Genomic DNA, 21,599 nt, shown 5'->3' with positions numbered 1-21,599 from the left:
TCTATTAGGGTGTTAGTGGCACTGGCGACCGTGTATGGTCTTGAAATCCATTAAATGGATGTTAAAACAACTTTCTTAAATGGAGAATTAAAGGAAGAGATTTACATGGAACAACTTGAGGGTTTTGTGGTTCCTGGTAAAGAAAAGAAAAGAAAAGTGTGCAAACTTGTTAAATCGCTTTATGGACTTAAACAAGCACCCAAACAATGGTATGTAAAATTTGACCAATCAATTTGACCAAACATGAAGTCATTGTTTGTTTATATGTTGATGACATGTTGATAATGAACAAAAGTATGACATATATAAATGCTACAAAACGCATGTTGGTTAGCAAATTCGACATGAAAGACTTAGGAGTTGCTGATGTGATCTTAGGAATCAGAATTCACAAAAATCCACAAAGTCTAGCATTATCACAGTCTCACTACATTGAAAAGGTACTTGACAAGTTCAAGTATTTGGTTTTCAAAATTGCCAAGACTCCAATTATCGTGAGTTATGCACTTCAAAAGAATGAAGGTAAAAGTGACTCACAACTGGACTATGCAAGAGTATTGAGAAGTTTGATGTATATCATGAATTGTACGCGATCAGATATAGCATGTGCTATTACCAAAATGAGTCGGTTTACAAGTAATCCCAATCAAATACATTGGATGGAAATGAAACGATTTTTGGATATCTGAAAAATACCCAAAATTATGTTTTGCATTATAACAAATATCCTTCCGTGATCGAGGGATATAGTGATACAAATTGGATCACCGGATCATCTGAAGTTAAATCCACTAGTGGATATGTTTTCACAATTGAGGGTGGAGCAATGTCTTGGAAATCATCCAAACAAACATGCATCACTCGTTCTACAATGGAATCTGAATTCATAGCTTTAGATAAGGCCGGTCAAGAACCTGAATGGCTCCAGAATTTCTTGGAAGATATTCCATTTTGGCCAAAACCTTTGGCACCTATTTGTATACATTGTGATAGTCAAGCGGCAATAGGTAGGGCATGGAGCGTTATGTATAACGGAAAATCTCGTCCTATTAGACGGAGACACAATACCGTTAGACAACTACTCTCTAGTAATGTTATCACAATGGACTACGTAAAGTCAAGATATAACATGGCGGATCCACTTACAAAAGGCCTATCTAGAAAGGCAGTTGAAAGATCATCAAAGGGAATAAGGTTAATGGCCTAGGCAAGTCATCATGGCGGTAACTCTACCTAGCAGACTGGAGATCCCAAGAGCTAGGTTCAAAGAGATCAAACAAAGTTATGAAGGACGGTTCAACATTATCAACTAACTCAACCCATTCTCGTGATAAAGGCAATGTTCAAAAACAAGGTAAAGCATTAAAGTTTTTTGATGAATCAATAAAGCTTTTTAATGATTTGCTAAGTCTGGCAGGATATGACCAGATAGTGTGTCTTTAGGATTACACATTTAGGAATCACTTATGTGAGTGTGAAGTGTAAGCCGCTTCAAGGAGAATTAAAGTAAAGGCCCATTCTCTAAGCACTCATGAAACCAGGCGGTGTTCATGGCTGAAACGAACACAACCGTGAGAACCATAGATGGTTAAGGATTGATTGTGTGACTTATGTTGTCTAGGTATACAACAAATCTCGATGGTTCAAAGATATCAAATCTACCAATTGAACGAGTATATCCGATATAAGTTCACTACGGAAAGTACAAAGGGAAACCTACTTATCTAGATGCAATTAATTCTTGCATGTGAAACACACACACACGTCCGTGCATTCCTTTAAGTTTATAGCCATTTCCCATTCATGTGGGGGATTGTTGGATTTTGTTATTAATAACAAAAGAAGTGTGAATGGGAAATGGTGGGAAAAGAAATGGAGGAAAGTGAAATTTTGAATGAGTTCACTTTACTAATGCACTTTGTCCCTCATTGGTAGAAAGAAAGAAAATCTTTGTGTATATATAGAGAAGCTCATCTTTTAGCTCTTAAAGAGCTAAGAAGAAGGCAAGCCTCGCGCAGTCATCGCTCGCTCGCTCGGCTTCGGCTTCAGCTTCGGATTTGGATTTGGTCAAAGATCGATTGATTGATTAATCTTTTTGGACAAAATTCTTTTCAAATATTTAACGAAAATTCAATATGGAATAGCCCATGACCCGCGACACGGTCCGGTCCGGCCCGTTTCCTTTTCCGGATTATTTTAAATCCGTTTTAATTTTCCCGCAATATTTCCAACAACTATGGCTGTTTTGAAACAGTGTCAATCCTGTTCCAACAGCTATGACTATTCGAAAGGTTGCAAACCTATTCAGAAACAGTACCAAATTGGCTATAAATATTCCTTCAAATCCCAGAATATTTATTTACGAAATTTTCTGATTATCTTCTTTTTCTTCTGCACAAAAAGAAAATTCTAGTGTGTTTTACAGCTTTCGAGTGGTTCGCTGTTCATCTGCGTTTTTGGTACAGATACGCTGGTGAGTTAAATCATTCTATCTTGGGAGGATATATTCCAGAACCTCGGATACTTGAGGGGAGTAATTTCCTTAAGGACACACTGTATATTCAGTGGACTCGATTTGTTCCTATACTGTTTTTCAGAATTTATTTTGAAGTTACGATACTGTTTCTAGAATATATTTTGACGTTCTAGTTCTACTAACTTTCTGTTTCTGTTTTTCAGAAAGTTTATTATTTTATTTTACAGCAATACAGATTTCAATAACACAAACTTCTTGGTAAGTTTCTTAGAACCAGTAATGACTTCAACTTCATAGGAGTCGCGGAATCCACTAACGCTGAATTGCCCTTGTTCGTCAATACTACCATGAGAATGGGACAACCACTCCTACTTAAGAGCAAGGTATCTTTTTCCAGCTTTATTGAGGTGACCTTCTGCATTCACTAAATGTGCATTTTGGCCGACACATGAACATCTCCCACATTCCTCGCAACATTATACCTTCAACAGCAGGGTGAGCATAAACTTCCCAAAAAATAACTTCTAGATCATCAGCTCTAACATATTCATTGTCAGAAGAAACATTGACTTTATTGAACCAGATTGGAAGTCCAAGAATACCAAGTTTGTCCCGAGCGGAACATACAATGGTGTTAGGATCGGGAATTCGAGTAGTGCGGAATTTAGCCAAACAACGTTATAATGACAATAACAAATACAATGCAAGTTGATAATAACAACAATTAAAGCATATAAAGGAGGCACAAATTTAACGTGGTTCGGTCAAGGTGACCTACGTTCACAAGCGGAGAGGAGCAATTTCACTATAATAATCGGAAAACAAAAGAGAGTACAAAATTAGAGATGAAACTCTAATTATCCCAAAATATATCCCAAGAGAATAACCTTGCTACAATCACTCACAAATAAGAGATTCACTCAAAGTGTTTCCCAACACTAACTCTATGGAATATAATAAAACTCTCTATTACAAGAATACTCAAAATGAGTTTCTAATCAAAATATGGGATGATTCTAATGAAGTAAGAAGACCTATATTTATAGGGCAAAGTTCTTGGTCCCCAAGTAAAGAAAAAAGAATAAAAGAAAATACTTTTATTCTTTGGCTCCAAGTTTGCTATGGATAAATTTAGGCCATATCTTACAATTCTCTACCTTGGCCTAAATTGGATGATATAGTTATTTTACTCCACCTCCAGAAAAGCCCCAATGGGCTTATGTCAAAATTCAATGCCATCAAAATCAGACAAGTTGTCTGATACCGAAACTGTAGTAGTGCCTATAATAGTAGATCCCAATAAAGTATACAATGAACCAGATCTGTGTGCTTTCATGATAATAAGAGCACCTTCAAAAAATTTTAGAACTCCACCTTCACCAGTGAATTTGTGCCCAAGAGATTCTAAAGTGCCCAAAGAGATGAGATTTTTCTTCAACTCAGGAACATATTTAACATCGGTGAGAGTTCTCACCATACCATCATGCATTTTGATCTGAATTGTACCTTTACCAATAACATTACAAGTAGCATTATTACCCAATTGGACAACTCCACCTTCAACCGAATCATATGTAGAAAACAAGTCCCTGTTGGGACACATATGATACGAACAACCAGAATCTAAAATCCACTCATTGTCAGATTTGAAACTAGTTTCAGTTGCTAAAAATATAGTTCCCTCAATCTCATCAGTTGCTAAACTAGCTTCGGCGGTGTCAGTATCTTTGTGCTCAGTTTTTCTTTCCTTATGCTTTTCTTTATTTTTGAACTTATAGCATTCGGAGATAATGTGACCTTTCATATGACAATTGCGACACTCTAAATTAGTGTATCTGGATGTTGAATTAGATTTACCCCTAACGAACAAGCCAACTTCCGCTTGAGTTCCACTAGCTTCCCCTATAATATCACTATCTATTTGTTCTTTTGATTTTAAGATAGATTTAATATCCTTATAAGAGATATTATCTTTTGCATAAAGCATAATATCTCTTATATGCTTAAAAGATGGGAGTAGAGAACAAAGCAGTAATACAGCTTGATCCTCATCTTTAATTTCAGCATCTATATTACTCAAATTCATAAAAATGGAATCAAAGATGTCAAGATGAGAGAGAATAGAGGTACCTTCACCCATACGAATTGTATAAAGCTTCTGTTTCTGGTAAAGTTTATTTTTCACCGTTCTCTTCATATACAAGGTTTTCAATTTTTCCCACATGCCTTTGGCTGTGGTTTGTACAGAAACTTCACGTAAAACCTCATTTGAGAGATTTAAGATGATACCTGATTTTGCCTTTTTGTCTATGATAGCAAACTCCTCGTCCGTCATTTTATCCGGCTTTTTCTCCTTTCCTTGCAACGCCAAGTCTAAGCCATCTTGAATTAGGATAGCTTCCATCTTTAATTGCCACATCCCAAAGTTTGCACTTCAGTAAAATTTCTCAACATAAAGTCTTTGTTAGAGGCTCCTTAAACTAACCCGGTTAGATCCGACTCTGATACCAATTTGTTAGGATCGGAAATCCGGGTAGTGTGGAATTTAGCCAAACAATGTTATAACGACAATAACAAATACAATGGAAGTTGATAATAACAACAATTAAAGCATATAAAGGAGGCACAAATTTAACGTGGTTCGGTCAAGGTGACCTACGTCCACAAGCGGAGAGGAGCAATTTCACTATAACAATCGGCACACAAAAGAGAGTACAAAATTAGAGATGAAACTCTAATTATCCCAAAATATATCCCAAGAGAATAACCTTGCTACAATCACTCACAAAAAAGAGGTTCTCTCAAAGTGTTTCCCAACACTAACTCTTGTGAAATATAATAAAACTCTCTATTACAAGAATACTCAAAATGAGTTTCTAATCAAAATATGGGATGATTCAAATGAAGTAAGATGATATTTATAGGGCAAAGTTCTTGGTCCCCAAGTAAAGAAAAAAGAATAAAAGAATTTGAATACTTTGGCTCCAAATTTGCTATGGATAAATTTAGGCCATATCTTACAAATGGGTCCAACAGGAGTGTCAATATGTCCCTGAATTCCTATTCCTCCAACAGGTGCATCGCGCTCTTGAAGATCAAGAATATGCTGAAAAGGGGAAGATAGCGTCACTGCAATCCTCAACGAGAAAATCATTTCCATCTTTATAGTTGAAGTTCCCTTGCTGTGGTTCTGTCCAGTACCATTTCACCTCATTATCGAGCACCCCCCAATTAATAGTCTTGACAAAGAAATCGTTGAAGTCTTCATTGTCCATGTATGTTCTGTTTATTGCTGATCCAAAGGGGAAGCCGGTTTTTTCTTGTCTAACTGTAACAAAGGTGCTGAGCAAATTGCCCGAGTCTAATCCTGAGAATTTCACGATGACGTCTCTCTTGCGTATCTGTGAAGAAAATCCACAACAAGGAGTCTTTGTAAAGAACATTTAATAAACTGAGTTTCACCATAATATGCTAACGACATTTACTAAGCAAAGAAACATACAGGAAATCCATTTCTGATGGCTGCAATGCCAAGCGTTTAAAACTTCTCTGATGCTAAAAAGAAAATCATGTAGATATGTTTTCAAAAGCATAAGTAAAATGGGAACTATTTCACTGATGAAACACCTTAAAACAATTGAAGATAATTACTTTAACACATAAGTGAAAATACCATGACGACATTATTATGTACCTTTGCGGTTTGGTTCTTCAAGTGACTAAACCGTGCACGTCTGTCAACAGGAAAAATTTGAAGTCCAGCAACCATTAGGTCAACACCGGCAGCAGGACCTTGAATACAAACTATAACTTCAGCTGGTTGTTTCGCAATTCTAAAAGATCCTCCAATTTCATGCCATTTTCCATCACTGATCTCAACTTGGCCCCCATTCACCCATTGACCATCTACTGCAAGAGCAACTTTTACCCTTTGAGGTCCTGATGCTTGTCCAATTTTAATCCATGCAAATACTTGATATGGCAAATAGAGTTTTACTTTATCTGTGATCATCTGAGCAGGACCCATCCAGTTTTGGGTACGATCGGTCACCAGAATGTAGCGGCCACTTAAAGGCGCATTAGCTCCAAGAGAATCTCTAGCCATTGGAGGAATTATTAGCGGTGATCCTGTTTGCACACTCATTGTACAATTTTCAAGTGGGAACCAGCCATTTGTGCCATCAGTCAGATTTGTATTTGTGATTATGTTAACACCAAAATCAGCATCCTAAAAGATGAATAATGAAATAATGTTTCAACTGCTTTTCAATGAGAAATAACTAATGGTCGGAGAATCATGAGAGTATTTAATGAGTAAACCGAGGAAACAGTTCAATAGCCATCTAATTAGCTTAAGCGGCATAACCTATAGCACTTATTTTATATTTATATAGAAGATAGGGCTTCAAATCCTTTTATTCATATCATGTTGCCATACGCAAAGCCAAAATAAGGAGGAAAAAGGACATAGCATTGGACTTACATCAGAAGCAGTAGAACTAGAACATGTGATCACAACGGACTTTATGAGCAGGTCAGCTCCAGATGGAGGTCCCTCGAGATAAAATATAACTTGATCAGGCATAGATGACAGAGAAAACAAGCCTTCTAATATCTCCCAACACTCCTTCGAAGTAGATTTTCTGGATAGAATAAAACACTACCATGACAAGTGCTTCCTAAGCAATGAAAGGTAACAAACACAAGATAGATACAGATTCTTACTTCCCAACGGACATAAAGATTGTTTCTGAATTTTGATACAGTAGTTTTAATGTAGCGAGGACTTCAACAGAACCTTGAAAAGTACCAGAGGCTCCAACACAAGCAGAAAGGACATAAGTGGAACCTGCTGATACTCTGCTTGTAATGTTTTGTTCCAAGCCTTGCCAACATTCCTTACGATTTGTGACAACAGCCGCTAATCCATCACGATATCCAGTAGCTGGAACCACAAAAGCATCACAGCAATTGGGGTGCCATAAGTGCAGCCTATATGAAAAGTCGTGGTTAAGGATGATGTTCCCAGCGTCTTTCCCATATTCCTTCAAACTCTGTTAGAAATATGACTTGAATGATTGATGAGCATGAACAATAACAGATAGCAGCAAACTCTTTAAGATCAGGTACGATATATCAGTCTCAATTGCTTAAGAAGGTGCAGATTTGATGTTCAAGCAAAAATTTTCACTGAGCCATGATAAAATAGCCAGAAGCAAAACCTAAAAATAAAAATTTGCTCCTGGTTCGTATAATTACATAAGATACAGAGCGTGGAGGATTTTACTAAATGTTTGTCTAATGTACTTTTGAGGCCAGTTTTGGCACAACAGTAGAGTTGCTCAGGATATTTCATCAAGGGGATTCAACTTTTACAAATATAGGCTATATCAAGCTTCTATTTCAAGTCAAGAGGATTCAACCTTTGTATTTATCATGCATTTTATGATTTTTGGCTGGTAATATACATGTCTAGTAAGTAAATATTTTAGCAGGGGGTATCATATGAACACTCTTGCTTCAATGTGACAAGTAGTCACAGATTTGAGGCGTGGAAACAGGTCTTTAGTAGGGGAAAGCTGTGTAGGGTATACGACAATTCTTCCCCTACTCCTACACTAGTAGGGGAAGCATTTCATGCACAGAAAGCCCCTCTATTTCTCCTAATCAACTTCTCACTCGCAAAACACTCACAATGCCAAGGTTTCCTTATACCAACAACTGTCACACTTACAGTTTTGTTTTCTCCACTCTATGTGATGTTCATTTTCTACGGGATTTTCAAGATTTTTTTTTATCATATTTTGATATTCAGCTTATGGTTCATGCCTCGAAGATTCTACTGTAAAATGACAAAACCCCTTCCACAATACCTTGAATTCAGAAAATTTAACATATTCAAGAGTTACAAACTAGCAAAACCAGCAAAAGAATAACGAACCCATACTTGGGAAATAAGCAAATCCACATTCACACCTGAAAATCAAGGTTATTGTAGGCAGTGATGATTGGTGCCTTCTCCATTAAATCCTTCGATTCCTACAGTCAAAAATCTCACATGATTAGCGAAATAGCTTATGTGGGAAACTCAAAATGAAAAATAAGCTGCCCACAAAATCTATTTGTAGGATTCATGCAAAACAACCTTGCAGCCTCGTGCAGACCATCCATTTAGGCGATCACCATATCGAGTTTTACTATGGTGTTATCGTCATCGATAAAAACAGATGATGTGCCAGAACTCTATCCAAATAAAGCGAGGAGTACTTCCGATAATTGACACAATTCTTAACTGTAATCTCCCAATATTCCCTAAATTTAACACATACTACACATAATTGATTCTTCTGACATGAGAACAAGATGGAATATGGACACAACACTGGACATACATCACAAGTAGTAGAACTGGAACATGGGATCACTACTGATTTGACGAGAAGGCGAGCCCGAGGTGGTGGTCCCTCGAGATAAAATATAACTTCTTTAGGCATTGTTGACAGGGAAAATGAACCTTCTAGCATCCCCCAACCATCATTTGATACAGATTTTCTGCACAGACAAAAAAGCCACCACGACTATTGCTTCCTAAACAATGAAAGGTAAGAAAGACTAAATAGATACAGATTCTTACTTTCCAACGGATAGAAAGCTTGTTTTTGAATTTTGATACACCAGTTTCAGTGTAGCCAGTACATTAATACAACCCTGAAAAGTACCAGAGGCGCCAACACAAGCAGAAACTGTATAAGTGGAACCTGCTGATATTCTGCTCGTAATGTCTTGCTCTAATCCATGCCAATATTGATTACGTTTCGACACAATAGCGGTTGGTAATCCATTACGGCATCCAGAATCTGCTGGAACCATAAAAGCATCACAGCCATAATTTGGGCGCCAGAAGTGCAGCCCATCTGAGAATTCATGGTTAAGGATGATGTTCCCAGTGTCTGCTGCATTTTCCTTTGAAATCTGTCAGGAAATATGATTTGTACAATTAATGAGCTTGAACAAAAACTGACAGTAGCAACACTTATTAAGATCAGGTATAATATAACTAACAGCCTTAATTGTTTCTGAAAGTGCAAATTTGATGCTCAAGATACATTTCTCACCGGATCATAGTAAAATATGTCAGAAGGAAAAAAACTTGATTCTAGTTCACATCAAATTACATACTAAGATTTAAGTAAGGAGGTTTTATACTAAATATTTATCTAATCAACTTTTGATAGCAAATCTTAGCAAAACAATGTAGTTGCCCCTTTAGTGAAAAGTAGATCACAATTTTAAGACGTGGAATTATATAGTACTCTACTTTAGCAGGAATGCTAGCTAGATATAACAGAGTGATTTACATTTTCGATAGATTAACCAAAAAAATGGAAATTATCAAAATTTACTCGTATTTAGCTCATGGCTAGTGCCTAGAAGATTCTCAGTCTAAAATATTCAGCAAATGTTACCTTCAAGAATTACAAAGTATCAAAAGAATAGTAAGGAACCCAAATTTGGTAAAATTTGCAAACTCACATTCGCACCTGAAAATCAGATTTACTGCTGGCAGTGATGATCATTGGTTCCTTCTCTATTCTCTCCTTTAATTCCTACAGCCAAACATCACATGATTAATCTACAACTTATGTAAGAAACTCAAAAATGCCGAACAATTGGTGCGTAAAAAGTTTCTTTTTAAATGGAAATTCAACAAAATATGAAAGAGTACCTGGGAATTTGTTTGTTGTTAACGAGGTTTGAAGAGTAGACATGCAGTGAGTGCTGCTAGGAAGAGAAAAGAGCCCACTCCGTTATATACAAGTCTTGTTCTGTGTCGACAAATTTTGCAAGTCCGGTCTTGAGAATAGCGCGGGATATGCACAAACCACGACTCCCAAACTTTTTTGATTTTTTTTTTTTTTTTGGATAAAAAACACGTTTCTAATTCCATTAAAGTAAAATGCAGTATACCACTCACACCACCATGTGGTTTTTAGCTACTCCCTTTTCTAGGTAATCCAAACACCAAGTGTGCACGTAAATAATCCTTGTAATTCCCAAGGTAATTATTTCGGCGTGTTCTGTTCATCAATAACGGAAGAATGTTGTCTATAGCTTTCCTTTAGTTTTTTGGGCAAAAAGAAAAATTAATGTCATTCTTAAGAAATTTATTTGTTAGCTAAATTGAAGCATTCGGTTACAGGGGGCTTTAAAATGGAGTACTTTTTTGTGGTATTAAGCAGATTTACAAGTTACAACGGCATATGCTATGCTTGGTGTTTGTTCTGATTTTCTTATTATATTTGATTTTTCCATCTCTCGAAGGAAGGGTAATATATTTGTCAATAATTGATTTTTTCTTTTACGAGAAGAAAAATATAATTCTTTCATATTTGGCAAGTCCTTTTTCTTGGAGGAAAATGTTATGTACTTCTTGTCACGATCCAAAATCCACTAAGAATCGTGATGACGCCGGACAACGCTGTCAGGCAAGCCAATCATAACTACTTAATTTAGGCCTTATTTTAATAATATTGAAAACTATGATTTTTTCTTCAATTGTACTAGTAAAAGGTAACTATTTCAAATTAAACAAAAATATTTGGAATTAATACAAATACTCCATAATTATCCTAGAACCCGGTGTCACAAGTCCATGAGTATTTACTAGGGAATGAAATAAAATACAGTAACTGTCCGGAATAAAAGTGGACAGAAATGAAAATACAGTACAATACTTTGAAGGAGACTCTGCTGGCTACGGGGTCTCGATAAATGCAACTCACCTAAGTCTCCGTATCAACCATGCCGCTATGCCACTAAGCCACTAGCCACACATAAATCTGTGCAACAAAATGCACAACAAGTGTAGTATGAGTACGAAAATAACGTGTACCCAGCAAATATCTCGTCTAATCTCGAAGAAGTAGAGACGAGAGGTCGACTTCAACACTTACCAGTGGTCCAATATAATATGCCAATAATATAGTAAATCGAGGATTTTCATAAAAATGGTTGTAACTCAATAGCATGAAGCAAGTAAGCAATCCTTTCATTAATAGAAATTTCCAAATTCATTTTTTTCATCATTTATACATTTATCTCAAGTCAGCGAGAGCAAATATCAACATCCATGAAACTCAAGGAAAGCAATATAAGCATGCGCAAATCATGCCGAGGACGTACGACCCGATCCAACAATATTTAAATTGTGCACTGCCAGAGGGTCGAATGGCGCGAACCATAGATGCATCTATTACCCCGCTCGCGAATCATACATGCGACACAGTCAAACATAAACAAACAATCACCCTGCTCGCGAATCATACATGCGACGCAATAACACATAGAAACACGCATTCAAACAGTCAATTAAGACTTCATCAGGAAAAAACATCTACCCAAAGAAATAACCATTCTCTTTAGCGGTCAAGAAACTGATGTTTAATTCCTTTAGAAATTCATTTACCAATTCAATATGATTTAAGCATTTTAAATCGACAACAAGATTCCAAATATTACAAGTAGAGCATGCTATTGGGTCTTAGACTACCCGGACTTATGCATAATAGTAGTTACGCACGGACTCTCGTCACCTTGTGCGTATGTAGCCCCCACAAATAGGAGCACATAACCTATGGGGACAATTCCCTCTTACAAGGTTAGAAAGGAGACTCACCTCGCTCCGAAGCCTATTTCCCAATTCAAGAATGCGCTCAAACCTCCATATTGGAGCCGAACGATCCAAAACTATTCAAAAATGGTAAGAACTAATCAATACATGCTCAAAAGTTCATATTCTAATTATTAAGCAATTTTCCAACCCTAAATGCAAGGATTCCTAGAATTCATCCCCGGGCCCACGTGCCCGGATTCCGGAAATTCTTGAAGAAAGTTGTTACCCATAACCTAAGGATCAAGAATATATGATTTCTACTAAATTCTATAATAAATTTCGTGGTTAAATCTTGTTTTTATCAAAACCATAGGTTTTTCATCTAAACCCTTGATTTTCTCTAATTTTCACATGTTAATCTACCCATAATCTATGTATTTAACTATGTGCTGTAGAATTTTACTTACCTCAAAGTGCTAAGTGAGAGCCCTCTTCCAAAAGCTCCAAAATCGCCCAAGAGATGAAAGGAAATGAGCTAAATGGACTAAGTCTCGAAATTAATAGCTGTGCACAGGACTCAGATGTCGCATTTGCGACACCTGGTTCGCAAATGTGATGGTCGCAAATGCGAACATGGGCCTCCCCTGCCAAGGTCGCAAATACGACCAATGAATCGCAAATGCGGACTCTGCTTAGGTCTCAAATGCGAACTCTGCCTCAGGCCAGGCTCCATCACAAATGCGGAGCCTCACTCGCAAATGCGAGTTCGCAAATGCGAACTATTTCTCGCATTTGTGAGACCTGCAACTACTGCTAAGAACACCAGAAAATCTGGTGTGTTTTCAACCCTTCCCACACGTCTAAAACTCACCCGAGGCCCTCGGAACCTTAACCAATTATACCAACATGTCCCAAAATATGATACGAACTCGCTCGAGGCCTCAAATCACATCAAACAACGTCGAAATCATGAATCGCACTCCAATTCAAACTTAATGAACTTTTAAAATTTCAAACTTCTACTTTCGTTGCTTAAACCTATCAAATCACATCCAGTTGACCACAAATTTTTGTGCACAAATCATATCTGACATTACGGACCTACTCCAATTCCAAAATCGAAATTTGATCCCGGTATCAAAAAGTCCACTTCTGGTCAAGCTTCTCAAAAACCTTCAAATTTCTATCTTTAGCCAAATGACTCCAAAATAACCCACGGACCTCAAAATTCACTTCCGATCGCACTCCCAACACCAGAATCACCATACAGAGGTAATCCCAGACTCGGAATCCCAAACGGACATCGATAACACTGAAATGCACTTAAACCCAATCTTATGAAATCATTCCAAAAATGCTAACTTCCACAATAGGTGCTGAAACATTCCCGGATCTTTCAAAACTAGATCCGGAGATACGCCCAAGTTCGAAATCACCATACTAACATTTTGGAACCTTCAAATCCCGATTCCGAGGTCGTTTACTCAAAAATCCAATCTTAGTCAATTCTTTCAACTTAAAGCTTCCGAAATGAGAATTCTCTTTCTAAATCAACTCCGAACTCCCCAAAATTCAATTCCGACCACACATACAAGTCGTAATACCTGAAGTGAAGCTACTCATAGCCTCAAACTGCCGAACGATGCGCTAGAGCTCAAAACGACCGGTTGGGTCATTACACTTTTATAAATTAAGGATCCTTTTTGTAACGATCTGGCCGGCCGTTTTGAGTATTGTAGCCTCATTTTCCCATTTACTGCGTATTCTATGCTCAATTATTTATATGTGACTTGCCCGAGTAGTTGATTTGGTTACGGGGATGTTTCAGAATAAGTTGGGATACTTAGTCCCGAGGTTGGAAGCTTAAGTTGAAAGAGTTGACAGGATGTTGACTTGTGTGTAAACGACTAGTTTTAATGGTTCCGATAGCTCTATAGGGTGATTTTGGACTTTGAAGTATGTCCGGATAGTGATTTGGAGGTTCGTACTTGATTTTGGCTTGAATCGGCGAAAATTGGAAAAATAGAAGTTTGGAGAGTTGAGAGGTTTGACTGAGAGTTGACTTTCTGGTTACCGGGCTCGGATTTTAGTTCCAAAATTTGGAGTAAGTCCGTTGTGTTATTTATGACTTGTGTGCAAAATTTGAAGTCAATCGGACTTGATTTGATAGGTTTCGGCATCGAATGTAGAAGTTAGAAATTCATAAGTTCATTAAGCTTGAATCGATGCACGATTCATAGTTTTAGTATTATTTGATGTGATTTGATGCTTCGATCGAGTTTGTATGATGTTTAAGAACTTGTTGGTATGTTGGACTGAGGTCTCCGGGGGCCTCAGGTGGATTTCGGATGGTTAACAGAGTGAAATAGGACTTTGAAGATTGTTGAAGCCTGCTGGTGTTATGTGTTTTGGTTTCCTTCTATGCGAACGCGTGGATAGGTCCGCGGTCGCGAAGGGTCTTTGAGGGATGTGAAAATTTTCCCTTTTCGCGTTCACATAGTGATGGACGTGATCGCATAGGTTGAGAAGCTTGTGCCTTGCAAACGCATGCAATGAGTCGCATTCGCGTACAAGGAAGTGAGGCAGCAGGGTCACGCGAGGTTGTTCTTTGCAATCGCGTGAATATGATCGCGATCGCGTAGGTCTGTGGAACTGTGTATCACGTTCTTGCATGGGATGCCGCATTCGCGTAATGTAATTTGGGCATCGTGTGAATTTGTGCTTCGCAATCACGAAGCATTTCCTACGATCGCGAAGAAAGGCATCTAGGCAGACTTAAATATTTCAATAACGAGGGTTAGAGTAAAATTTCACAATTTGATTTTGGGAGCTAAAATTTTGTCAATATTTGGAGATATTTTCAAGGGAGTGGTAGGGGAAAGTGATTATAACTCGGTTTTGGTTAAATCACATGAATATATCATTGTTTTCATTATTTAATTAGTGTTTTGGATAAAATTTTTTTGGAGGAAATGGAGAAACTTCTTAGGACCAATTTTGGGGATTTGAACGGTATTTTGATATCAGATTTGAGTAATTTTGTATGGTTGGACTCATGGTTGATTCGGTGTTCAGATTTTATTACTTCTATTAGATTCCGAGATGTGGGATGGTTAACTTTTTGAGTTGACTTTTTGACTTTTGATTAAAAACTTTCCATTTTCATATGGAATTGATTCCAATAGCTTGAGTTGATTGTATCAGATTATTTGTGGTTAGATTCAAGGCGTTCGGAGGTCGATTCACGAGGCAAGGTTTTATTGGAGAGATTTGCACGGTTTGAGATAAGTAACACTTCTAAACTTGGTTTGAGGGCATGAATCCCTGAAATTACATGCTATGTGATCAGTATTGAGGTGTCGCGCATGCTAGGTGATGGGCGTGTGGGCGTGCACCATAGTAATTGTGATTCAGTCGATTTCGTGGAACTGTGCAGTTATATTATCTAAATATTATTACTGTACTCTATGTGTTAGAGTAGTTGAGCTGTTATTTATGTTAGAAATTATGTTTAGGCTATGTGCCAATTCTATTGGGACCAACAGTGGTCATTCTTCACTGTTGAGTTATTTGGTTAATTGCAAGTATGTACTCAGTCAGATTCATCATTGCATATCATATCTCAGTCTATGTTATCATACATTGTCACATCATGTATCATTGATTTGAGCTGCTTGGCATGAATGTTGTGAGTCCGAGAGACTGGAGAAATTAATGACTGAGTGAGGTTAATGGCCTGTTTGTGAGTGATATTGATGGGAACGGGCTAAACGCTGCAGCATGCACTATTGATTCATGATGGGATCGGGTTGCATGCCGCAATAGGTATTATTGATCATGATGGAATCGGGTTGCATGCTGTAATAGGTTTTATTAGCGCTTGGGTAGGTCTCACCCCTTTGGAGTCTGCACACCCATAGTGAGCGTAATTTCTATTGATTTATGATAGAATCGAGCTGCACTCCGCAACGAGTATCGTACAGTGCTGAATGATTTAGTGTGGTCTGTGAGAATTGAGACAGTCGCGTTGAGTACTCTGAGAGGGTGAGTACCCGAGGCTTTTGTTGTGTTGTATCACATACAATATGCATATTGGCATGTAGATATAGAGATGCCATATTCCTCATATCATTCAGACTTGACATATTTTATCTAGGTTGAGCTTAACTGTTAAACCCGGAAATATGTCTACGTTCCTGTACTGGTACCTGCAGATTATGAGTTTTCTTTGATATATTATTGTCATATTTTTTGTCATTTTCGTACTGCTTAATTCTATATATGGACTGTATTGATCGAGCTTGTCACTACTGTCAGCCTAAAGGTTAGACTTGTTATTTATTAAGTTGGTTGTACTCACGCTACAGTCTGCACTTCATTTGCAGATCCAGGTATTTCTAGACATGGCGGTTGCTGATTTCTGGAGCTTCTTTAGTCAGAGATTTTCAAGGTAGTTGCCTTGGCGTTCGCCGACCTGACTCTCCTCCTTTATCTTTTAGTTTATTTTATACCGTTCTACTTTTCTAGGCAGTGTTTCTGCTATCATAATGTGTTATTGTATAGATCCTATGTACTTCATGACACCTAGATCTTTTTGGTAATTCCATATTGATTTGTGGCGTTTCCATCCAGTTTTATGAGTTCTTTTTTACTTACGTAAACCTATTTAAGATGTTAGTATGTGTGAGTTATCGACTTGCCTAGTATCATGATAGGCACTATCACGACACTAGTGATTTGGGATCAAGACAAGTTGGTATCAGAGCCTAGGTTATATAGGTCTCACGAGTCATGAGTAGGTTTAGTAGAGTCTTGCGGATCGATATAGAAACGTCTGTACTTATCTTCGAGAGACTGCCGAACCCTTAGGAAAACTTCACATTCTCATTCTTGTATTCTTATCATGCGAATTTATTGATTTCAGAAACTAAACTTCTATTATTCTATTCTCTCATAGATGGTGAGGACACGTGCTACCAGATCGGGCGGACAGCTACCAGTATCACTAGCTAGGGCCACCCGGAGCAGATTCTAGATATGATTGAGCCGGTGGAGCCAACTTAGGCACCAGTTGCGCCTATTGTGATTCTAGGAATTTAGGAGGCTTTGGCCCAGATATTGACTGTTTGCACTAGCCTTGCTCAAGCAGTTTCAGTTCGGGCCACACCACCCACTTTTCAGGCTGGTGAAGGTACTCAGATTCCTGCCACCCGCACTCCAGAGAAGATGATGCAGGCACTTCAGACACTAGGGGTACTACTAGCCTAGCCGGTTGTAGTTGCTCAGGCCAGGTGGGTCCCGTTATGAGTGATGAGGAGCAGAAGAGACTAGAGAGATTTGGGAGGCTCAAGCCTCCATCATTTAGTGGGTCTTAGTCAGAGGATGCTTAGGACTTCTTGGATAGGTGCCAGTGAATTCTTCACACGGAGGGTATTATGGAGACTAGTGGAATCTCTTTTACTACTTTTCAGCTATCGGGGTCTGCCTTCAGATGATGGGAGGCCTATGAGAGGAGCAGGCCAGTCGGTGCTACACCACTTTCATGACACGAGTTTTCCGTTCTCTTTTTTGGAGAAGTTTGTGCCACCGATCTGCAGAGAGGAGTTGCATAGACAGTTTGAGCAGCTATGCCAGGACGGCATGTCTGTGACCTAGTACGAGATAAGATTTTTTGAGTTGGCTCGTCACGTAGTTTGGTTGGTTCGCACTGAGAGGGAGAAGATTAGAAGGTTCATTGATGACCACAGTTATTAGTTGAATTTTATTATGACTCGGGAGAATGCATCAGGTGCTAGGTTCGATGAGGTGGTTGATATAGCTCGACGGCTAGAGTTGGTCTATAGTCAGGAGCGTAAGGAGTGGGGGGCCAAGAGGCCTCGTTGTTCGGGTGGTTTCAGCGGTGTTTCTTCTGGGGGTCAGTCCCATCACAGCAGGAGTTGTCCTTATAGGCCTGCTCATATGGCTCACTGGTTCATCGTGGAACATCAGCTAGCCATGGTTCATACAGTGCTTGCCGGGGACAGTCATCTCTCAGTGCACTCCTAGCTCAAAGTTCATCCCGTACTCTTTCAGTTCAGGGTTCATCTGCACCAGGTTCATTTGGTAGTTATTCTGGTTCTCGGGGTCCGCTTCAATACTTGCTGCCATTGTTAAAGCGGGGTTATTTTGAGGGTGGAGAATTTAGTTATGTGAGAAGCATTGACCCCGCCTTTTGGGAGGTCCAGTTCAGCAGAGGAGTCAGGCTGCGAATTCTGCATCAGTTACTTCACCACCCGCTTAGCCAGCTCGGGGTGGTGCTCAGGCAGCTAGAGGTTGCCCTAGAGGGAGAGGTCGATCAAATGGCGTCATGCTCAATTCTATGCTATTCCTGCCATGCCAGAGGCAGTTACTTCAAACACAATGATCACATGTATTGTATCAGTATGTCACATGGATGCTTCTATATTATTTGACCCTGTTTCCACTTATTCGTATGTATCATCGCATTTTGCTCGTTATTTGGATGTGCCCCATGAGTCCTTAGTTTTATATGTTCATGTATCTACACCAATGGGCGATACTATTATTGTGGATCGTATATATTGGTCGTGTGTAGTGATTATTGGGTGATTGGAGACTAGAGTTGATCTCTTATTGCTTAGTATGGTTGATTTCGACGTGATTTTAGGTATGGATTATTTGTCTCCATGTCATGCTATTATGGATTCTTACGCTAAGACCGTAACGTGGGCGATGCCGTGGTTGCCAAGGATTGAGTGGAGAGGTTTTCTATATTATGTTTCCAACTGAGTGATTTCATATTTGAAGGCCCAATAGATGGATGGGAAAGGGTGTCTGTCATATTTGGCATTTTTGAGGGATGTTGGTGCTAATACCCCTATTATTGATTCTGTTCCAATAGTGCGAGACTTTCGGATGTGTTTCCTACAGACTTGTACGAGCATGTTAATGTCTCCCAAATTCACACCACTAATTAGGATTGTGAAGCAGTCGATGCAATTACAATTACCAAACGTGAGTCGGGGTTGATTCTACAAGGAGCTGATATTGGATTAGGTATATATCTAGACTAAGAGTATGATGTGCCCAAAAATGCAGTTTCACATTATTTGTTGTTTTTTTCTACTTCTAATGATTATGCTAATGTTTGCAAATGAAAAGCTAGAGAACAATATTTTTGGTGTTGTTGTTTTTCAAGTTTATAAAAGATCTAGGGTCGTGACTTCTACCTAGGTGATTACCTAACGGATTGTAGGCTCTAGGGCAAGTTTGATTGGTTGGAGTTGTAATATAGCAATCATACACAATTACCCACTCAATACCTCTCGGTAGTTAGAGCGATTTTGCCCAATTTGGCTTTTTCAAGTCCAAATGGGTATTGCACAAAATAAGTGATAAATGCTCAACTCGGGTCTTACTATCTCTAGATTCAACCCTTTATTTGGGCCTATCAATTTCTTGAGTTCACCCAATTCCTTGTTATCCAACTTTTCCTAGACTTAGTCTCTTCTCAAGTAGAGACTAAGTCAATTAGGCATGAATTAATATTTGCAACCACTAATTCTTAAATTCAAGCAAGAACTAGGCTAAATATCACTAACCCAATCACAAACAAGCCCCAAATCAAATACCCATTAGATACCCACAGTAGGGTAGGTTTACAACCCTAGCTAGAAATTTATCTACTCATAGAGAAAATTGAAGAAACTAAAGAAGAAAATAAGATTAAACTCATAATAAATGATAAAAGGAAGAAAATCCAATGTTAAAATTCTAAACCATTATGAAATTAGCCAAAGCAGTAAAAGAAAATCGGCTATCTATGTTCAGATGTTCAAACTTAACCTAAAAAGGACAAAAATATCAATTTATACTGAGCTAAAATTATCAGACAAAATTTCACCTGCAGAGGTTGTGCTGACGCACAATTATATGTGCGGTCTGCATATTGAGACTTGACTTGACGGGTTGGACTTCTGCGGCCACACAATTTAGGGTTGCGGTCGCATTTCTTCAGCTTATGCGGACCGCACATTTCTGAGTGCGACCGCATTCTTGATTCTGCGATCACACAATAATGGTGCCGTCCGCACTTCTTGAGCTTGGGCTTTGACATGGGGAACATTTGCGGACCGCACATTTCTGAGTGCGGCCGCACAATAATGGTGCGGTCCACACTTCTTCATGGCCCTAAATTCCATCCCTCTGAACCTCATCTTCTATGGCCGCACAATAATTGTGCGGTTCGTATTTTGCATGGAAATTTTGTCAGAGGCTGCCTAATGTTCTGCGGTCGCACTCAATATTGTGTGGTCCACATTTTGCCCCTTTAGCCTTGTTTTGGTCCTTGTCCAAAATTACTCCTTCTTGAGTTGATTTTTATCTATTTATCTCATATTCCATCACTCCTGCAAGAAAGCACATTTTATTAGTTTTCAGGAATACCTTTAAGCAATTTTGAGTTAAAACGAAAGTAAAAGAGGGCAAATAAATAGTCAAAATCCCTACTTATCAACTCCCCCAAACTTAAACTTTTGCTTGTCCTCTGGAAAATAAGATAATTCTCACCTCCACAATAAAAGAGTTATTTCAGCTAGCCTAAGGTGAATCAAACACATATCAATTGGGACCAACAATTCCCGCAATACGTATGAATTATCAATAATGCAATGATTACAATAGTTCTAATGTGACACTAGAGAATCAAGAGTTGAGTTTATACATCAAGAAATTTCTATCATGTAGGTCATTGTGGATCCCAAACTCCTCATCCTCTACTCTCCGTTAGCATATCTCACTTTAGAATGTTACACTCAATTCAAGAATTATGAAAAGTTCGCTCATCTCTCTCAAAATAATGTCACAAGTATGGCTCTAAGTACCATATGCTTGCCCCTCATGTAAATCACCACTAATGTAAGCTCACTCAACTTGAAATTATGCAGGGATTTTTCGGGATGTAATGAAGGCTTTTGGACCAAGGTAGTACTTGTTGGAATAGAATGGGTTCATCTTTCCTTAAGCACACCATTTTCTCTTTTTGGCTCATACTTTGTCGACTCTTTGAGTCATTTTATTCTTCCTTGGGGGACCTAGATAGACATAATATCATTCTTTCTTGGTCATGATATTCATTTTCTCCTTCTCTACTTATTCCATGCCTTTCATTCTTTTTTTTTCTTCGAATCCCTTCAACTCTTTACGTTATTCACTTTTTTTTTTGGCATTTTCCTTTTTGTTCTTTCTTTCTTTTCTTTGCCTTCCCCTTTCTTCATTTCTTTCTCCTTCTTTGTAACTTTATTTCACTTTCAAACTCCTCGTCTCTCCCCTAAACTTATGTTTAGCCAGTCATTTCTCAAGAATGCTAAGGAAATATCGGGTACCAAGAGAGGGTCATTACAAAACAGATCAAGGCTTGTAATATGGTTATTGAATGAAAAAGGGCTTAGACTCAAATGGGTTGACTAGGATAACATATTGGTAGGCTATGGGAGATTTTAAATTGGATCA

The 21,599-nt window shown here is 38.4% G+C and overlaps 1 protein-coding gene across 1 annotated transcript; it reads right to left on the bottom strand.

Annotated features, from left to right (window-relative positions):
- Positions 1-5,406: 5,406 nt before the first annotated feature.
- LOC104234729 (endo-1,4-beta-xylanase 1-like) lies at positions 5,407-10,260 on the bottom strand. Its single transcript, XM_009788345.2, has 9 exons — positions 10,203-10,260; positions 10,018-10,083; positions 9,111-9,448; positions 8,869-9,028; positions 8,453-8,515; positions 7,202-7,530; positions 6,960-7,119; positions 6,171-6,704; positions 5,407-5,877 (listed from the first exon to the last, which is right to left on the bottom strand). The coding sequence occupies exons 2-9, from the start codon at positions 10,051-10,053 to the stop codon at positions 5,572-5,574; spliced, it is 1,926 nt and encodes a 641-aa protein (XP_009786647.1). The 5' UTR covers positions 10,054-10,083; positions 10,203-10,260; the 3' UTR covers positions 5,407-5,571.
- Between the last annotated feature and the right edge of the window lie 11,339 nt (positions 10,261-21,599).

This window comes from Nicotiana sylvestris, chromosome 4 (genome assembly GCF_000393655.2).
Source record: "Nicotiana sylvestris chromosome 4, ASM39365v2, whole genome shotgun sequence".
In the NCBI taxonomy this organism is placed as follows: Eukaryota; Viridiplantae; Streptophyta; class Magnoliopsida; order Solanales; family Solanaceae; genus Nicotiana; species Nicotiana sylvestris.
The sequence above is the reverse complement of the archived record's forward strand: the minus strand, read 5'-3'. Positions and strand labels throughout refer to the sequence as shown.

Excerpts from the sequence above, each read along its gene's own strand:
- LOC104234729 (XM_009788345.2), bottom strand. The coding sequence starts at position 10,053 with ATGATCATCACTGCCAGCAGTAAATCTGATTTTCAG. Across the intron at positions 9,449-10,017 it reads GCAGTAAATCTGATTTTCAG|ATTTCAAAGGAAAATGCAGC; the intron begins GTGCGAATGTGA and ends ATTTCCTGACAG. Across the intron at positions 6,705-6,959 it reads CTAGTTCTACTGCTTCTGAT|GATGCTGATTTTGGTGTTAA; the intron begins GTAAGTCCAATG and ends TTCATCTTTTAG.